The sequence below is a fragment of the Carassius auratus genome, chromosome 42 (genome assembly GCF_003368295.1).
Source record: "Carassius auratus strain Wakin chromosome 42, ASM336829v1, whole genome shotgun sequence".
NCBI lineage: Eukaryota > Metazoa > Chordata > Actinopteri > Cypriniformes > Cyprinidae > Carassius > Carassius auratus.
This window is the reverse complement of record NC_039284.1, coordinates 15,853,662-15,874,375: the sequence shown is the minus strand read 5'-3', so window position 1 is coordinate 15,874,375 and position 20,714 is coordinate 15,853,662. Positions and strand designations below refer to the sequence as shown.

At 36.6% G+C, this 20,714-nt stretch overlaps 1 protein-coding gene across 1 annotated transcript; it reads left to right on the top strand.

The window, feature by feature from the left end:
- Positions 1–1,264: 1,264 nt before the first annotated feature.
- LOC113060828 (XK-related protein 6-like) lies at positions 1,265–17,716 on the top strand. Its single transcript, XM_026230036.1, has 3 exons — positions 1,265–1,859; positions 12,002–12,198; positions 14,854–17,716. Exons 1-3 carry the CDS (start codon positions 1,279–1,281, stop codon positions 15,819–15,821), a joined length of 1,746 nt encoding a protein of 581 aa, XP_026085821.1. The 5' UTR covers positions 1,265–1,278; the 3' UTR covers positions 15,822–17,716.
- Positions 17,717–20,714: the final 2,998 nt, after the last annotated feature.

Sequence of the window (20,714 nt, the reverse complement as noted above, 5' to 3'; positions counted from 1 at the left end):
TCCTCTGGTTTTATCATGACAGTTTAATTAGCTCAGAGCGGTTAGGCAGCCCAGTGTCTCTGTCAGATGTGGCGCAGTGTCTGTTTGAAGATTTGGACTCTCTCCGCTGGGACAGAACTAAAGACAGGGGCTTTTGTCATATCCCTTTGGCAGAGGGTTTTGCTTGTGCTCTGCTAATCTAGAAAATTCCCCATGTGCTGGAAGCAACTGCATTGGATTTTATGGAGCTCACAGATAGTGTTCAAGGAGGCTTTTTTTTCTTCAGTATTTTTCTTTTTGACATAATAATCAATTTAAATATGAATTGAGCAGTGCGATGTGTTTTAAACAGAACAGTAATAGTAATGCACAGGAACTTTACAAAATATGTATGCCTGCATCTGTCTTCAAATAAACTTATAGAAAATAGATGATTTCTTTGTGCTTTATAAATGTTACTCTTAAAATTTCTGCAGATTTCCATTGACATAAAAAGTCAACATGTGTTAAACTATATGTTTTATTTATTTATTAAACCCACCTTCAGTGTATTCAGTGTTAATGAAAGGAACATTTACAATTATGGTGGAAACATTTTATTTATTTATTTGAAACCTTTACAAATGTGTACAGAAAATAATAATCATAATATATAGAATAAAAAATAAGAAGTGAGAAATATTCTTAAAATTCATAATTTTTGATTCATTAATTTATTATAATGAATTAGTATATAAATACAGTTCTCTATGTCTCTCTTTCTACACACACACACACACACACACAAATATACTTCTTATATAAATATTATATAAATATCTTATATAAATAAGAAATATTCTTAAAATTCATAATAATTCATGTAATTTATTTTAATAAATTATATATATATATATATATATATATATATATATATATATATATATATATATATATATATATACAGTTCTCCCTCTGTCTCTCTATACACACACACACAAATATATTTTAATATACAAAATATACTTCTATAGTAAACCTATATTGTACAGTACACAATATATTTTTTCGTATTTTATACGTACATTATATGTGTCACTACACGACTATGATATTACAGACTATTATTGTTCAACGTGAAAAACTCTCATAATACATGATGTGTCCAGACTTTTATCTAAACTAAAGTAGCATCGACTCACGCCAAAAACATGCAGGTATCACGGAAGTGACGTCACGGAGCACGGCTACAGGTATCGCGGAAGTGACGTCACTGAGCACGGAAAGAGGGTGGGGGGGTGAAGCGTTTCAGAGAGCAAGATGGCAGCAAAATCCGATGGCGTGGGGGTCGTTACCGGTTTCGCCCAGCTGCACAACCTGGACGAGGCGGTCGGCGACGACGATGCGCTGGACAGCGCGGCTATACACATCTGTCACTGCTGCAACACGTCGTCGTGCTACTGGGGCTGCAGGAGCGCGTGTCTGCAGTCGCTGCTGGGAGACAGGGATGCTGAAGGATGCGAGCGGCCGCAGCATCAGCACCAGCGGGAGGAGCGCCTGTGGCTCGACTGCCTCTGGATCGTCCTCGCGCTGCTCGTCTTCTTCTGGGACGTCGGCACGGACTTGTGGCTGGCCTTGGACTACTACTCGAAACGGGACTATCTGTGGTTCGGGCTCACGCTGTTCTTCGCGCTGGTGCCGTCGGTGCTGGTCCAGATCCTGAGCTTCAGGTGGTTCGTCCAGGATTACACGGGCGGTGGTCTCGCGGCCGTGGAGGGGCTCAGCGGAAAGGCCACAGCGGATCTGAGCTCGCGCATCTACGGCAGGGACAGGTGCTGTGTGATCTACATTTGGATCTGGCATGCTTGTGTGCACATCCTTCAGATGGGACAAGTGTGGAGGTAAGACGCGGAATGTCTCATTAGGGTGATGCACACATCCAGTTTTGATCAGATGCACGTGATGTGCTTCTTTAGAATCAAGATGTATTGTATATTGGATATGCACACATAAACATGCGGTTGCATGCAGATGCATCAAATAATTTCTTCTCTATCCATCAGTTGAAACACTGTGGTTTCTTTCTCTTGCTTTATGGCTCGTTCAGTGTCCTCTAACCATCTGTATAACGATGCCAAACTCTTCATTTCAGCAGAATGACGGGCTCACTTCGGGCTGGAGAGTGTGAAATCGATAGAGCTTGTAATTAATTTACTTGCATGACCTCTGCAAGAGGAAAACAAACCTCGGTCTGGTTGGGTTGGTTTTGCTGCATCCAGCTTGGGCTTGATCTTGTAGGATGTTGCTCTCACTTTCAGTCATGTCTTCAGGATGTTGTCAGTATTTAAGTTGTTCAATGGTCATATTTCATGCTGATTGAAAAGCATATGTGTTCTGGTGAGGGACTGCACTGACGTCTCTTATCTGTGAGAAAAAACTTATTTTAATATTATTACATATTTTCGTTTTGATATTATATATAATCTTTATTTTTTTCTTACTCCATATTAATAAAAGGAATAAAATAAAACATGATGCATGAAGTATTCTACAATTTTACTAATATATTCTTTTTTTTTTTTTTTGCATTAATGAGGATTAAATTATTGTGGGATTTTGAGGAGGTAAAATGTGCTGAACTGACATAATATTGTTAATAATAATAATAAGACTAATTTAATTAGACTATTTTGTTTTACAAAAAATATTTTATGAATTTACAATTTTAAAAGTTTATTAAATGTGTAAAATTGTAAATGTTATTCATTCTTTTTTTCTGCATTTAAATAATAACAATTAAATTATTGTGGGGATTCTGGGGGTAAAATGTGCTTAATTGTCACTAAATTAATAATGACAATAATAGCAACAATACTGTAGGAGCAAATATGTTGTTGACTGATTTTGTGCAATTTATCTAATTTCCTTTCATTAATTTACTGCCATAGTTTAGTCTGTTGGTGAAATTATACAGAATAATTCATATGAAGTTATATAACATAATATGAAGTGGGAAATTCTTTTTAAATTGCATCTTCATAGAAATAATTAGAAGAACGAAGAAGCTGCATGATTTTTCCGTCAATCCAGTTGTCAGAATAAAGTTAATCACAGTAAATTACAGTTTTGTGCTCCATTCTGTTCAGACGCCTGTGATTAGCTCCATACAGTGCTGTAACCTGTTATGTGAGAGTATCCAGTGATATGTAAGAATAGCTTGTAGTTGATGTTTTTCTTCATCAGCGGGGTGACAGGAGAAGTAGTCAGTGTCTGCAGGCCTGAATAAAACAATTAGTTGACTGTCACGCCGTTTAAGATCATGTGTCGTGCTCAGGGCTGACCAGAAGCTGACAGGCGCAGGCAGAGAATTCGTTCCCCGTCGGCAGCGCTCACACTCTCTGGATGCACATATGCTTCTCTTGGCACAGATCTAACACTGATGAGGACTGATTGTTGTGTTCAGAGTGTAAGACCTCAACTTGACTCTGAGCTCTCACAGCGTGTGAATCCTTTCAGCCCTTGCATGCATTTAGTTTAAACATGCAGATCATGACCAGTTGTTATTCTGTTATGACATTCTGATCTTTAAGACCAAGATAACATACAACTAGAAATAATCAACAAAGAAATGAACTGGCAGTTTGTCTCTTGTCTGCTATTTAATTTTATTGAATATTTCATCTAATATTGCAATAATAATATTTAATGTTCCATGCTTAATTGTATTTGGTTTTGTGTACATGTTATTTTTGGCTGCATATCTAGGCCAGAAAATTCCTTTAAAAGAGAGTTTTAATTTTGAGAGAGGATTTTTTGTTTTTCCCTGGTTAAACAACAATAACAACAACAATAATAATAATAATAATAGTTTAAAAAAGAATAATAATTAAGTTTTGGTGTTTTCATAGACTATTCAATTTGTGGTTCTTTGCACTGAAACATTTTTGTGAAACTATTTTCACTCAAAAATGCTAGAAAATTACACAAATAATTATAAAAAAGCCACATAGCATATTGAATTATACAGTATGTGACATTTTGAAATAAATAGACTCAAATAGTATTTTCTTGCAAAATATACTCCAACAGTCTTTGATTTATTTGTAACAATGTATTTGAAGTTACTGATTTGAACAAACCATCAGCCGTAAATACCGAACTTGCATTGCAAAAAAAATAATAAATAAAAAGATTTATTCACTGTCTTGTTTTCCTGTACAATTATCTAAACAATATTAAATCAAGAAACATTTACTTGACATTTAAAATTATTGAGTCTTCATTTCTGAATAATGTTGAATAACGTTTCTGAATAATGTGAATAAATAAAATAACTTTGAAAGAGAAAACTAGTTATTAAATTAAACTAGTATTTGCCTTATTAGCAGATTTTGTTCTTGTTTTAAGGAAAAATGTACTTAGGTTTTTCAGATTACAAATTTGTAATTGTACAAATTGTAATTGTAATTGTAATTGTAATTGTAATTTTTCCTCTAATATTTAGCTAGATATAGAGATTTAGCTTAAAATAAAAATGGATACAATCCCACAGACGTGCATTGAAGAAAAAGCTGAGCCATATCTAGACTTGAGCACTGGCTACAGGACCAGTGAGAAACCACCTACTGCAGCAACCTAATGGCATCCACCAATAGCAAGAAACACATAAACCTAAGTTGCATTCTAGCATCTGTTATTAACCCTCTGGACAATGTCCTGTAGAAGTGGGTGAGCTCTGGGTCCTAGCGGTCTTTTACAGGCATGAGATGTGGCTGTAGATGTTGGCACTGACCTGAATTCTCCTGTATCTGTTCAGTGCACTTTCGCTCACACCTTTCAGCGGCCCGACACTGAGCTTTTACTGCCTCCACTTAACCACAGCACGAGCGGCTCCTGGGACGAGACAGACACAGCTGCTCTACACACTTCACTGCTACACACACCCCTCTCACAAGCTGCTGCTTTCATGTTCTCTAGTCCACCCACTCATGCAACCGTCACCTTGTTTAATGTTCAGCACTTGTACATTGTTTAATTACTTAGCTTGAGCTCTTTCTGTCGAACGACATGAGAAATACAACAGAAGGTCTCCAGCACCAGTTGCTCATAGCGGGAGATTTATAGTTGATGTGTGGAAGGTGTTTGATGTTTAATTCTTTCTGCCATACAGTTTACAGTCATGCGTTTTATCCAAAGCAACTTACAATAGAGGAAAATAAGCAACCTGTCACAGAACCAAACAAAATGCATAGTTCTTATAGTGTACTGTACAATGCAGCTTTGTTAGAAAGCTATATTAAGAAGAAATGATGAAAAATGTATATTAATGCATATTGTTTTTTTTTTTCAAAATATGAAGTATTCATTTAATATTCAATACTGGTTATAATAGTGTTGCTATTGTAGTTTTTTAATAACTTCTCAGTTTTATTTGATGTCTTCCAAAAAAAGTTTGAGTAATTTTGTTGTTGTTGTTTTTTCGTTGCTGTCATTTACACTATATATATATATATATATATATATATATATATATATATATATATATATATATATATATATATATATATATATATATATATATATATATATATATATATATATTATGCTTCTATAGTTTATTAAATAAAAATGTGTATTGTGAATTAACTGAAATAAATATTTAATATTTTTAGTTTCTATTTCATTGAACATTTATTTAATTTCCCTGGAAAGTTATTAAAATATTGATTTCTGTTTGAATCAGTTATTTATTTGAATCTGTTATCTGTTATTTTTCAGCAGATAAGAATATGCATCAGGGTTTTTAATAGTTAACTACAACAAAAATGAAAACCATAAAAATAAATATTGAAATACTTAAACTGAAAAATAAATAAATAAACTTTTTATTTGTAATTTTAATTGTTTAATTTGGTGTACAACAAAAAAAGAAGAAGAAACTTTTAAGACTTTTTAAAAGCAATTAAAAAAATATTTACTATATTAAACAAAACAAAAAGAAACAAACAACTGATATATATTTACCTGACCTTTAGATGTTTTCATGATCGAGCCTCTTTAATAAATGCTCAGAAACATGTCTCAACAGCTGAAGAAGAGGTCTAAAAGTCTGTTTCCTCAGATTGTATTGCTAACTGCTCAACAGTCTGTTCAGCTGTTAAACGTTTTATGAACTAAGCCATGACTATTTCCTTATAAAAGATTCTGCTGCGAAAACCTGAGTTGTGCACAAACCTTAGTGTTAAAGTTGTGTTCAATTATTGATTGCAGGCACCATCTGTGAAATTTTCAGGGCAAAAGCATCAAGCCTGTGAAATGAATCTATCCTCCCTGTGGGGGTTTCAGTAACCGTTCTCCAGAAGAGAAAGAGAGAGAGTTTGCAGTGTCTCAGCAGGTTCTTTCTCTTAGTCATGATGCACTTGCTAGAAATAGCACCTGAATATTCATCTAGGGGTCAAACGAACGAGCAGACATGAAATTGTCTTGTTTCACAAAAATCCAGACAATTTACTGTAGACATGTATATCTTAAACAAATAGTACACCCAAAAATAAAAATCTGGTATCAGGCCATACCAGATGTAGAGGAGCTTTTGTCTTCATCAGATTTGGAGAAAAAGTAGCATCACATCACTTGCTCAACAACTGATCTTCTGCAGTGAATGGGTGCCGTCAGAATGAGAGTCCAAACAGCTGATAAAAACATAGTAATCCACAAATAATCCACATCGCTTCAGTCCATCAGTTAATGTCTTGAGAAGCAAAAAGATGATGTTTGAATGAACTGAAAATCTGTTTCAATGAAGAAACAAACCCATCTAGATCTTTGATGGCGTGCAGGTGAGTTCATTTTCAGCAAATTTTTCTTTTAAAAGAATGCATCCCGGTGTAATGCTTGTTCAGTGTTAAAATACTTTTTTTGTATGTATCCAGAGCAGTGCTTTAAGTGGCCCAAAAGAGGTGCCGGTACTCTATTATAGCCACATTTTATTTTATTTTATTTTATTTTCTGTTTTTTTGTTTTTGATGATTCCCCTCATCCCCTGAGGTAACAACAACTATATTGAAGGGGTTTTATATACAGCAGTCAACAGGCGACCTTAATAATAAATCCTTTTATTAGTTTGTGGATTTGCTTGAGCTAGAAATAACTACTCAACATAGATAAAATGTGCAAAAGGATTTTGAAAAAATACCCTTAGAAAGAGCTACTGCATTACTGCATTCAAACTTCCAAACTGATTCAAATGATTCACGCTCCGAACTTCCAAAATGATTCAAATGATTAGCGAATCCGCTTTGAACTCCCGAACTGACTCAAATGATTCGCAAACCCGATATGAACTCCCGAGCTGATTCAAATGATTCGCGATCCTGCGCCGAACTCCCGAACTGACTCAAATGATTCGTGAACCCGCTACGAACTCTCGAATTGATTCAAATTATCCGCAAAGCCGCTCCGAACTCTCAAACTGACTCAAATGATTTGCTATCCCCAAACTGACTTAAATGATTCGCGAACCCGAATCAAATGATCCGCGAAGCCGCTCCGAACTCCCGAATTGATTCAGATGATTTGCGATCCCGCTCCGAACTGCAAAACTAACTCAAACGATTCGCGATCCCGCTCTGAACTCCCAAACTGACTCAAATGATTCGCGATCCCCAAACTGACTCAAATGATTCACGCTCCATACTCCGAACTAGGAAGAATTAAGCGTGCATTGTGAAGGGAGCTCTGAAAAGCAGTAGCGCAGGAAAAGGATTAAAACCTCTATTAAAACAGATGTCCAAATGATGTACCGGTATGCTAAAAGCACGGTCTGGGCGCATGGAGAGGTGGCAGTACGCTCAAGAGCTATATTTGGAAGTGCCGGTACTGATACCAGTGCGTACCGGCCCTGGATGCACTGGAGTTTTGGAAAAAAGCACATGAAGGTTGTAGCTATTCCCTGACGTTTAGAAACACTCTGCATGTGGGAATCAAAATTTGATTCAAAACGTATTATTATCATTATTATTTTAAAACTTGTTCTGCAACATACCGTTTTAGAACTAAATTAAATTAATACCAAGCAACAAAATGATCTTTAATTAATGCATAGGCAGCATAACAGAATAAACTGACTGCTGGAATGCATTTGAAAAGCATTTTCTGATTCTTGTGTTGAATTATGCAGGTCTCTGCTGAAATCTGTCACCATGCATCTGAATGTATTTGTTGTTTTGCAGTTGTCAGTGTTTTTAAGGATGTTTTCTAGATGATATTTTATAGCTAGGCCTAGAAGAGCATTTTTGTGTGTGCATTTTACAGACAGTATCTGGGGCTGTTTTGTCTCTTTCAGTGGTAGTTTTGCATGATTTCTGACCCTCCTCAGTGTTTTCTTTAGCTCTTTTTCATGGCAGTTGTATGATTTTGATTTAATTTTCATGTTGTGGTGTTGATAAACGTGTGAGGGATAATGTAAAGTTATGATAATAAATCTCATATCACCCTGTATGGGGTTGATTCATGATTAATGACTGACTTTTATTTTGTTTTTTGAGCGTGTATAATATTTGTATAACTATAGAGTTTGTTTTGAATTTGTGGGGCATTTTTACATCTAGCGCTATAGCATTCAGGTTCAGAATCCTCTTCAGTCCCTCTGCTTTACAAGTTTCTCATTTCTGCCTTGTTTGGAGTCATTTAACCATTTTCATTTGATGTCTTCTCGATCCCATAATTGTGTTGCAGTTTGGTTGTTGTGTGTTCCCCTCACCTCATTCTCATTTCATGACTCCATTATGTTCTGTTTGTTTCGCTTTAGTTTTCCTGATGGACTGGTGATCTAGACAGAAGCAGTTTGGTTTGGGACAGGGAGGTTTACTCGCTCACAGAGAGGAAAAAAGAAAGAAAGAGGCTTCTGGAACAGAGCGAGAGGAGTGTAAGTCTACCTCTCTCTCTCTCTTTATTTTCCTTACTTTCGTTTCTAACTTGTTTTACTTTTAAAATTTATGTTGCGCTCTGCAAAGTGAGACAGAAAGAGGCGTATCACATGCATGCATAACCTTTCTAATCATTTTCCCATTGTCTTTCTCCATATGTTTGTTGAGTGATATGAAACAGTGGAAATCCTTTTCCCATAGTATTTCCCAGGAAGGATTTAGCAGGAAAACTCCAGGGTGCGAATCTTTCATCCGAGATGTCACAGTTTTAGATGGAGAGCAAATCTCTGTAAATCTGTTTGTCTGTATTTAGAGTCTATTGTTTTCTATGAAACCATGTGCCGGTGTTTATTTTCATTCATAGTTTTGTTGTCTGTATTCCAGAAATGGAGAGATTTTAGATAGATCGATAGGTTGCATTGATATGACACATCTATATTTTCTCTCTTCGAGAAAACATTCAAATATTTCTACTCCATATAAAAACTGTTCAAAAAACCCTCAACACTGAGATAATAAGAAATGTTTTCTTAGCAGCAAATCAGCATATTTTCATGATTTCTGAAGATCATGTGACACTGAAGACTGGAGGAATGATGCTGAAAATACAGCTGTGAATCACAGGAATAAATTACAATTTACAATATGACCTTACACCACAAAACCAGTCTTGAGTGTTTTTTTTTTTTAAATGAGATTTATAGAGTAAATCATCTGAAAGCTGAATAAATGAACTTTTCATTGTTGTATTTGTTTTTTAGGATCTGACTATTTGGCCGAGATACAACTATTTGAAAATCTGGAATCTGAGTGTGCAAAAAATCTGTATACTGAGAAAATCATCTTTAAAGTTGATTTAAAAATGAATTCTTCGCAATGCATATTGCTAATCAAAAATTAGGTTTTGATGTATTTACGGTTGGAAATGTACAAAATATTTTCATGGATCATGATCTTTACTTTATATCCTAATATAAAAGAAAATCAATAATTTTGACCCACACAATGTTTTTTTGGCTATTGCTAAAAATATACCCCAAAGACTTCAGACTGCTTCTGTGCTCCAGGGACACAAATATTCAGATAGAAAGCAGCTATATAAATTTTGTACAGTATTTCACAATATTACTGTATTTTTAATCAAGTGAATACAGCCTTGTTGTGCATATGCTGCTTAAAACACTTAACTATATGTCACCGTACAACCTATGAATTTGTGGCTGAACTGATTAGTTTTCAAACAGAGTGATTTTAGTACATGCACTCCATGCTTTTAAGGTGGTATTGACTAACACGGGAAACCGCTTGGATGACATGAAACCTAACATTACAGTAAGCTGCACCCATTCTCATCCCATCCGGGTCGATATCGGTGGCACAGCTGCGTATGGTGACTCATTCAGCTGGAAACATAAAGCAAATAAAAGCCACTCACTGAGTGACTTCCTGTGGTGCTATTAGAGAGATTTGAGATATAACTCTTTCTGTCTGGCATTAGACTCATGCCTGAAGCCTGCTGGATCACAGAAGCTATAGTATCCCGGTTCATGCAGTGCAGTATCTACTGGCTATATATCAACACAGAGAGGTTGTCTGTTTGTTTGCATACAGTCAATATTGGCCATTAATCATTATAGTGCAGAAACGTCCTACAGTGACTGTAAATAAATGCAGTGTTAATATGCAAAACTGTGAAATCGCTGAGATGCATATGTGATGTAATGTGATGTCTCACTCCGTTTGTCTGTTTTCGTGCCTTTACACACCGGAGTATGTAATTTAATAAAATAAAACCCAAAAAAAACATTGTCATACTTGAAATAAAACATAAAAATTTATAATTATTTCAGCTAGTGCTATTCAAAATATCAACAAAAACTGGAGCAGGGATGCCTTGTCACATTTATGTTGTTGCAATGTAAATATTGCCTAAGTTTTTGTTCTAAAATAGGTGTGTGTGGTATTTGGGTCCTCCAGGATCAGGATCGAGGAACACTGATGTGATAAGTCTGCCCTTGATGGGAAACTCCTGCTATGTGCTCAAGCTCATTTTATAGACATAAATAATTCACACTCAGATCCAGAGCTGCTGTGTTTCAAGCAGCCTGTGAAAATTATGAGCACATGCGATCGCTTCAATTTATTGCACATCTCTTCTAAATATATGGTTACATCAATGCTTTATTTATTTAATTCCAAATACCATATTTTTGAGGACCCTTAATGCTTTGTAACTGTGTCCATCTCTGATAAAATCCATTGATGGGAAGTCTGATGGTGATGCCAAGTGCACAGGTGGAGAAATAGATGCTAAATGGCTAGTTCTTGGATGAAACACCACAGATAATGTAGATTTATTAGACCTTAACCTGCATTAAATAATGTCCTGAAAAAGTAAGGTGACCAGATTTCTGAAATCGCTACAATTCTTTAAAAAAATCCTTAAGTAGTTTTTATTTAATTCACAAATTACATTGCAAATAGTAAATAGTATTAAACAGTAATAATTATGACTTTCCACAAAAACATTACAAAAATAAAACAAATATGACTACATAAGATTAATAAAACCGTATTTAACAAATATTTTCAGTTTTCTAATTGCATGAAATATTTTCATTTTCTCATTGTGAAATTTTAATTAAAATTTTATTTTTGTGCTTCAAGAAATGGATCACTACTATCTCTTAACTTAGGCTGATTAATTTACCTTTCAGGCTAATTTTGAGCACAAAGTATGTGCTTTCTGCAAATATAATTGGAAGTGTATTTAGGTTTTTTCTTTTATTTGTTATTATTATATCAACAAGCATTTTCACCCACATGGTATAATTAAGATGTGTGTGGGAATTCCTTTATTGTGATGGCAGAACTTCCCTGAACATTTAAAATTATGTGCAAATAATGCTATTTATTGATGAAAGACCGTTTTGTGCATATGTTGTGTGTTTCTCTGGTTTCTGTGTAACATGGGATCACAACATTGAACTAAAAAAGACCACTGCATATGATTTTCATATACAAAAAAACAAACAGATTCTGTTTACAAGAACATTAGTTATTTTGTCAAGAGATGCATGTGTTTTTTAGCTGTGCATCTTTCGATCTCTGAACAGGTATATACGTACGATGTACCTGGGCATCCAGAGTCGACGGCAGAAGGAACACAGGCGACGCTTCTACTGGGCGATGATGTACGAGTATGCTGACGTCAACATGCTCCGGCTGCTGGAGACGTTTCTAGAGAGTGCCCCCCAACTGGTGCTACAACTCTGTATAATGATCCAGAAGAACCGGGCCGAGACGCTGCAGTGTAAGTGTGAACCATACGTTAGTGGAGTTAGTTCAGTCAACTACAGTTTTGAGCTTGCAATTGTAAACTTTAAGAATGCATGATAAATGCTAGCTAAACAGATCCCTCTATGTCACATAGACGTCTACAGAAGGGGACTACAGTGGTTTTTGGGGACTTTATGAGGTAATGTCATCTACTCACTAGTCCGCTTTCACAGCACAGCCTCGTTGTGTTTACATATTTACATTACATTTAGCAGACTTACAAATGAGGACAATACAAGCAATCAACCAACAAAAGATAAACAATATGTAAGTGCTGTGACAAGTGCCGGTTAGTCTAACACAGTGCACGTACAGTAGCAAGGTTTTTTTTTTTATAAAGTAAATAGTAAATAGAATATAAAAAGAATAGAGAGTGCTAGTGTTAGAGGTCAATTTGTTGAATAAATAAAAATAAAACAAGTAGATTGAATGGAAATGGAATCAAGAGTGCTGGTATTAAAAGTTTATTTTTTTTAATAAATAAAAAGAAAACAAGTAGATAGAATAGACAGTGCAAGGGTTTTTTTTATAAATAAAAGAAAACAGGTAGAATAGTGCTAGTGTTAGAAGGTTAAGTGTAGATGCAAGAGACAATTTTTTTGCCATTTCTTGAAGATGATCTTTAAGATTTCGTTCCACCAGCAGGGAACAGTTGATGAAAGTGATCCATGAAAGTGATTTTGTGCCTCTTTGGGATGGCACTATAATGCAACATTCACTTTCATAATGCAAGCTTCTAGAGGGCACATAAGTCTGAAGTAGTGAATTTTGGTAAAGGGGTACAGATCCAGTGGTTGTTTTTGTAGGCAAACATCAATGCCTTGAATTTTATGCAAGCAGCTAATGGTAATTGGTGCTAATCGATGAACAGAGCTGTGACATTCACTCTTTTCAACTCATTAAAGACTAATTTTGTAGCCGCAGTCTGGATTAGTTGAAGAGATTTGAAAGAACTGGATCGAAACCTGCCAGTATTACAATAGTCCAGCCAGGACAGAACAAGAGCTTGAACAAGGAGTTGTGTAGCATGTTCCAAAAGAAAGGGCCTGATTTTCTTAATGTGTTTATAAGGCAAATCCACAGGACTGGGCAGTTCTAACAATGTGGTCTGAGAAAGTCAGCTGATCATCAGTCACAACTCCAAGGTTCCTGGCTGTCTTGGAAGGTGTTATGGTTGATGCGCCTAGCTGGATGGAGAAATTGTGATGAAGTGATGTGTTGGCTGAAACCACAAGCAGTTCTGTCTTGCCAAGGTTGAGTTGAAGGTGACGGTCCTTCATCGAGCAAGAAATGTCTGTTAAACAAGCTATCATTGAATTATCAGGATGGAATAAGATGAAGAGTGTCATCAGCATAGCAGTGATGTGAAAAGCCATGTTTCTGAATGACAGTACCTAGTGATACCATGTACACAGAAAAGAGAAGTGGTCTAAGAACTGAGCCCTGAGGCACCCCAGTAGCTATATTTTACGACTTGGACACCTCAATCCTCCAAGATACTTTGAAGGACTTATCAGAGAGGTAAGACTCAAACCATTGGAGTGTGCAGTTCCTGAGATGCCCTTTGCCAAAAGGCAAATTCATGCACTCTTGCAACCTTAAACTTTCCAACATTTAGATTTTAAATAACGATTGAAAGAGTTGTCGGAAACTTGGTGTTGATGTTGAAGTCATGCAACTGTCATGCAAGCTAAGTTTAGTTTTTGTATTTAGCCTTTAAACTTCATAAAAGTTGTGTTCATTATTTTTGACGAACAAAACGTATGAATAGCAGTTTTTGGTCACAGAGCTTATTTTCTGCAATGAAAAAAAGCCAATTTTCTCATTGGCTTTTGGATAAAAGGAAACCAGGGTGATGCTAACTTGCTTGCTGGCCTACAAACATACCTCTTCCCTGCAGCACTCTGTTCAATGTGATTTAAGTGAAAGACATCACTTGGAGAGTATTTTTGCATCTGCAGTATGTCTTGAAAACATTTCTGGTCAATATTCAGCACATTTTTGTAATGCTTATGATTTGAAATGTATGTTGTCAAAACAATAAGTCACTCAAGGCCATACTTTGTGCTGATTGCATGTAAGGCATGGTCTAGAATCTGCTTAAGTTGATTCTCCTTCAACCCAATCAAACACACATGAACCAGGTAATGAAGGTGTTCAGGGTTACTTGAAAATTAGAGGCAGGGGTGTTGAAGTAGGGTTGGAACTGAAGTCTACAGGAAGGTAGATTTGCAGAAAAAGGGTTAGAGACTCTTGGTCTAGATTGAATTCAAACAAAAGTAGTCATAGAAGACACATTTAAAAATCATGTTAATATCAGGTGTAAACGGTAGTGTGTCTTGGCTGACCACTTGTGATGGGGTCACTGAATACATATTTTAATATCAGGTGGATATTACAGTAGTTCTCAACCACATTCCTGGATCCCCCCAACGCCACACATTTAGTATGCCTCCTTTGTCTGATACACCCATTTCAGGTATTGGAGTTTCAACTAATACTAGCTGATGAACTTGATGAGGTGTTTTGATCAGGAAGACATGCATAATGTGCAGTGGAATGTGGTTGAGAACCACTGGTCTATGATAAGTATACTGAAGAATGTCTCTCATCATGAACACCTCCACAGGTGTCTCCTCTGTTGCCTCCCTACTCTCGCTGGCCTGGGTCCTGGCTTCGTACCACAAGCTACTGCGTGACTCCAGAGATGACAAAAAGAGCATGAGCTACAGAGGCGCGCTGATCCACATCTTCTGGAGGCTTTTCACTATATCCTCACGGGTGCTCTCCTTTGCACTCTTCGCTTCCATCTTCCACATCTACTTCGGCATCTTCGTGGTCGTGCACTGGTGTGCCATGGCGTTCTGGATAGTTCACGGTGGCACGGATTTTTGCATGTCCAAATGGGAAGAGGTGCTCTTCAACATGGTGGTGGGCATCGTCTACATCTTCTGCTGGTTCAACGTGAAGGAGGGCCGAACCAGGTATCGCATGGTGATCTACTACTTCGTGGTGCTTGCCGAGAATACGGTGCTTACTTGCCTGTGGTACGCCTACCGAGACCCAGTCACCACTGACTCCTATGCAGTGCTGGTGCTCTGCGGGGTTTACCTAACCTTCGCCTCAGGGGTGGTTTTCATGGGCATCTATTATGGGCTCCTTCATCCAATGGGACCTAAAATAAGGCTCCTAGCTAGCTCCTGTTGTGCCGAGCTTCTTTGGGGACTTCCGTTACCCCCGGAGGCTGAGCCCATGGCGCCCACCCCTGGGCCAAGGGCGTCCCAACCTACTCCCTCCCGGGCTTCCATGGGGGCCTTTGGTCAGCAGGATGACGCCACAGCAGACACCTGCCTGCCCGTGTTTCAGGTGCGCTCGCCCGAGCCCACCACTCCCTTGGGGCGCTACCGGCAGGAGGGACCTCTGATCAAGATCGACATGCCCAGGAAACGCTACCCAGCCTGGGACGCGCACTTCGTGGACAGGCGCTTGCGAAGGACAATAAACATCCTGCAGTTCATCACGCCCGCCACTGTCGGGATCAGATACAGGGATGGACCGCTGCTATACGAGCTCCTGCAGTACGAGTCGTCCCTGTGATCTCTGATGTCCACATTTAGTTTCAGATCTGCCACGTTCCGCGAAATGCATGCCATTTTGGTTTGCATATAAATGCGTATTTGTGTGTAAAAGAGTGTAAGCATCAAGCATTGCACATTTTTCTTTTACATCAAAAACCTCCAAAAGATGTGTATATATTTTGTATGTATATACTGTCTCTTTTTTACAATATCCGTTTAAAAATGTCTCCCCATGAAGGGATATGTATGTGTCATGGTGTTTACAGCCAGTAGAAACCATTACATTGGAAAAATGGAGATTGGTGGACCACATCAACACCGCCTTGAGTTCTTAACAACTTTTATTAATCTATACTAGCTGATCTGATATTTCAGAGCATGTTTTCACACTTGTGTTGATTTGATATGGGTTTTTTTTTTAGTTGTGGTTTATATTCAAAGAGCACCTGCTATAACTTAGATTTTCCACTTGTGATTTGCATTGACAATGCAATCAAAAGTCACTTATTTTCAGTAAGAGTTGTCGTTTGTTGAGTAGGGAGTTCTACTAGCAAAATACAGTAGAGTGATTTGGCGACCTCTTGTGAATCGCTGTTGATCGCGTCTCTTTACACTGACCTCTGTAGGCGAGAATCCGCCTGTCAGCCAAAATACAAGTGGCATTCATTGTCTGTTTGCCTTAAAATCTATATAGTATGTTAAAGTGTCTTGACTATTGTATTCTTTGGTTATTACAGAAATACCTCATTGACTCTGTATAGCACAGTACAAATCCATTAAACCCTTTGCACAATAAGTATGGTTAATATTGCACAGAGAATCATGTTGGATCTGTTTAGTGAGAAATTTATATTAATAAATAAATAATAAAAGCACACAGCTCATGCATGGTTCTGAAGGAACAGTTCTGCAAAGAGATTAGCACATTGAATTGATTTTATTATTATTGTATTATTATTTTCCCTCAATTTTTGGGATGCTTTTGTTTTGTGGCTTTGTTCACACCACAATCCAAAATCCCTCATTCATTTATAACTGTTTTATTATTACAGTGTGTAATTTTCAATTATATAATTTATACATATATAACATCATTCTGCCGACCAAGTGTGAAAGTGTGTAGTTATGATTTATGTTGATTTTGATTGGTTCACACATGTGAGTGGAAATCAAGTCAGAATTAGCCCAGATTCAGCTGCGGTGTGAACATAACGCGTGAAGCACATAAAACCCTCAACAAGGTGGCGTTGTATGACTGGTCCTCTCCATTATTTCAACCTCTTTCCACATTTAGACTGCATAGTGTGTATATGGTTAATACTTTCATCTGTTTGTGTGGTCTCCTCATCCAAAGTTCAAAGTAATAAACTTGTGAGGTGCAGAAATGTGGCTGCGGTTCTCTGAGGAACCCCGGCCCACATATTTTTCCTATGTGTAATGACTTAATTGTCAGTTTTTTAACATTTATTTAATTCTAAGGTGCAACAAGATGCTAAGCTAAAGGTATTTGAAGTTATCTTTGCCTGAATATACCTGAGTGTATTTACACAAGTAAACTTGTCAGAGTCTGACCATAGGAGGATTTTGCGATCGTCTGAGAAGAGGATGATAATTGCCTCAACACACAGGGCTCGCTGCCGCCCGCAGTGCGAAACAAAGCCAAATCACATCCTCTACTGTAAAAGTCTCTCTCTGCTATTGGTGCACCCAGCCGCCTGTCAAGGTCATCCTCCTTCCTGATTGGTGCTTATAGTGAAGCATTTATTTCTTGCTATTTTAGCATGCAGTTTGCTTATTTGGTGCTACTCTGATTATTTTGCCATGTGAAAACTGTGGGTTTATGAAAAGTGCACTAAGTATTTTATAAAAAAGAATTTATGTAAAGATTTATTCCCCTAAAGAAATAACTGTATTCTGAAAAGTGTTTAAAATGATGCACATTCAAAAATAAATAAATAAAATAAAATAAAAAGCACTTCCTGTTCAAAATGCATGAAATGTAAAAATATTAAAGTAACTATTTTCACTCAAAAATATGCAAATAAATGCAAAAAAAAAAAAAAAGCAGTTACTGATTGAATTAAACGTGAAATTTATTATTTCATATTTGAATCCAATATTTCAATTACAATAAAACACTGAATCAGCACAAGTTTTTTTTTTTTCTGCATTGGTCAGTGAAACACAAACAAAAAATTACTTGGTGCACCTTACTTTGAACTGTCTCCAGTGCCATGGCCCTTGCTTTTCACATGAATTCATTGCCATTTTGAGTTTCCAAATAAGAGTGAACCTGAAGCAGCGCTGGCTTGGTGCACCACATAGAGGATATCACTTATGTCCTTGACTCCATTGTGCCTGCTCTGATCCCAACAACCAGATGCTATACCGGTGCATCCAGCAGGTGAAAAGGGTTCTTGCCAGGTTGGAAAAAGAGCTTAAGATTAATCACCAATTGGCACGTGTTTCCCATAAAATGGCTCTTTAACACTGGGTCTCTCGACTCGGCTTCCTCCCTGGTTGCTGCTAGCCCTTCCCTCACATTAACATGTGGCTCAGGTGTATTCTGGTGCAGATATTCATCTTTTAGATTTCCCTGCAAATATAAATATATAGTAATGCTATATAAATCTATAGGTCATCATTGAGGACAGTCCTCCTCTGGCGTTCATTTCAAGGCTGTGTGTGTGATTTCTGTGAATGTTTTGCTTTGATTTCAGTCATCCGCTGCATTCTGGATCACTGTTGTTTGCTGGAAAAACCTGCATCTGTTCATGCTATCATTTTGAGTTTTGCCAAAGTGTGTTTTTATTTTATTTTTTGTGCCGTATTATGTCCGCTGGTGCATTTTCAGTAATGCACATCTGTGCTGTAAATATTAGGCACCTATTGGCCTCCTCCAGCCACTAATACACTGTGACGAGTTCTCTTTCTAACCAAGCATTGAGCATTTAAATGCATTCAGCTCGTTGAGTCTATAAGGTTTAGAAACAATGCTATGGACTGTATTATGAAATATAACCATGCTGAAAAAACCTCAAACATTACTGTTGTCCTGTTAGACAGTACTTGATATGATGAAGTAAAAAAAAAATAGTTTGTTTACTCAGGCATTTTATTTTCCTCTGACAGACTTGAATATGTCAAACTGAAATGTTCTTCAGCTACTGTCAGAGAATGCAAGGGCTTCCTTGATAAGGACAGTATTAGACAATATTGCAGCATTCAGTTATTAATATAAGTGTATGTTATGATTATGCATTTATCATTATACAGAATAATGAAGCATTCAGCCACCCCTTTTGGAAGCTTTATTTTTAACACTGCGCTTGGTTTTCAGACATTTTAAAATGATGGCATTATTTATGATGTCATCATTAGGATGTCATGTCGATAGGAGTTTTAATTTGCCATTATTCCATTTTTCACCCATTTATTTTACCCTTTGGTGCCTTATAATGTCGGTGCTTCTAACCGCCAAGGCCACCAGTTCAGCAAACAACAATGCCAGTGTATTTCTGTTTTGTTTTCTTTCAAATGTGCCAATGCAGTAAATGGAACTGTACATAAACACATGTAACATTGCAACAAGACAGAACGATGCTGTAAACATTCCAGCGTTGGCATGGTTACGTGACTGCATTGGAATAGATGCTACACAGACCGCAGTGAAGCAGTAATAGACATCGGCTTATTAAAAATGACAGATTTAAAGCCCATTATGACATTGTGTTGCAAACGTTAGGGCTGAAGTTGATTTCTGTATGTGATGTCCAGTACTGCTTCACCAGTGACTAGAACAGGATCTTCAAGGTGCTAAAACTGAACCATATTTTGTATATTAAGTTTTAAATGTATAGATTTGTTCTTGTGAAGCCTTACCTTGTACTGATCAATGTATCAGACTGTTCATCCCAAAAAAATTACAGAACAGAAATGTCTTGTATATAATGTACAGGAGAAGTATATGTTTCTGTTGTTATGTACAGACGAATAATGTTTTCTCTATATTGGTTTGTTTTTGTGATTTGGTGGGAACTGTAGCCCTGTAATGCTACAATAGCACTTAGAATAGGTGTATGGTTTCATTTGGATTTGTTTTGAATTCCCCTGGGAACTGAAATATTAGAGGATGTTTTTTTTTTTTGTGTGTGTGTGGTTTAAAACAAATGAGTTTTTCACCTTATTGTAAAAACATTTGTATTGAAATTGTTGTATTTAACCCTTTTTTCACTTTCAATTTAAATGTTCCACATAAATTTGTTTTACTAAAATGGTAAACCATGTGTATATAAGTGACTTTATGTTCAAGCAGGATTGTGAAAAGGACAGGTTCAGTGCTCAAATGGACAAAACACCGCTAAATGAATACAAATTCAACAATCAAAACGCAGTTCCTCAATTCCAGACTATGCAATTTCAAAAAAATATTTAACATTTGATTTAAACTGATTTTACTTTGATTCACTTGAAAAGATTTAAAAGTTTTGATTCACTTTAAAAGATCTAAAAGTTGTATCTCTTTAAGTTTGGATTATGGTTCTTGTTTCTATTCTTTTTTTTAGACAGCAAGAAAATATGCTGGGCAGTGATGTCATTGCTTTTGAATAATTGCTTTAAATTTTACATTTTGAATAATTTAGCACGACTGATGGAACAGTAACAGTTTAGAAGAACTCACAATCTAAAAATGTTTTAGATTAGTTGAGCTTTATATTTACATATATTTTTTTCCCTTATTAAAACTATTCAGTGTAAAATGCAATGCAGGCTATACTGTCATTTATATATTCAGCTATTCCTCCTGTAGGGTTATAAAGACCAGCTATCACATCTTTTTGTCAAAGTCAAAGTTGTTTCAAAAATACCCCTTCAGATTATAAATACAGTATCACCTTTGTTGTAATATTTC

What these genes read in the sequence shown, in the direction of transcription:
- LOC113060828 (XM_026230036.1), top strand. Translation starts at nt 1,279, where the DNA reads ATGGCAGCAAAATCCGATGGCGTGGGGGTCGTTACCGGTTTCGCCCAG. An exon ending in CAGATGGGACAAGTGTGGAG is followed by an intron (nt 1,860 to 12,001) that starts GTAAGACGCGGA and finishes ATCTCTGAACAG; the next exon opens with GTATATACGTACGATGTACC. An exon ending in CCGGGCCGAGACGCTGCAGT is followed by an intron (nt 12,199 to 14,853) that starts GTAAGTGTGAAC and finishes ACACCTCCACAG; the next exon opens with GTGTCTCCTCTGTTGCCTCC.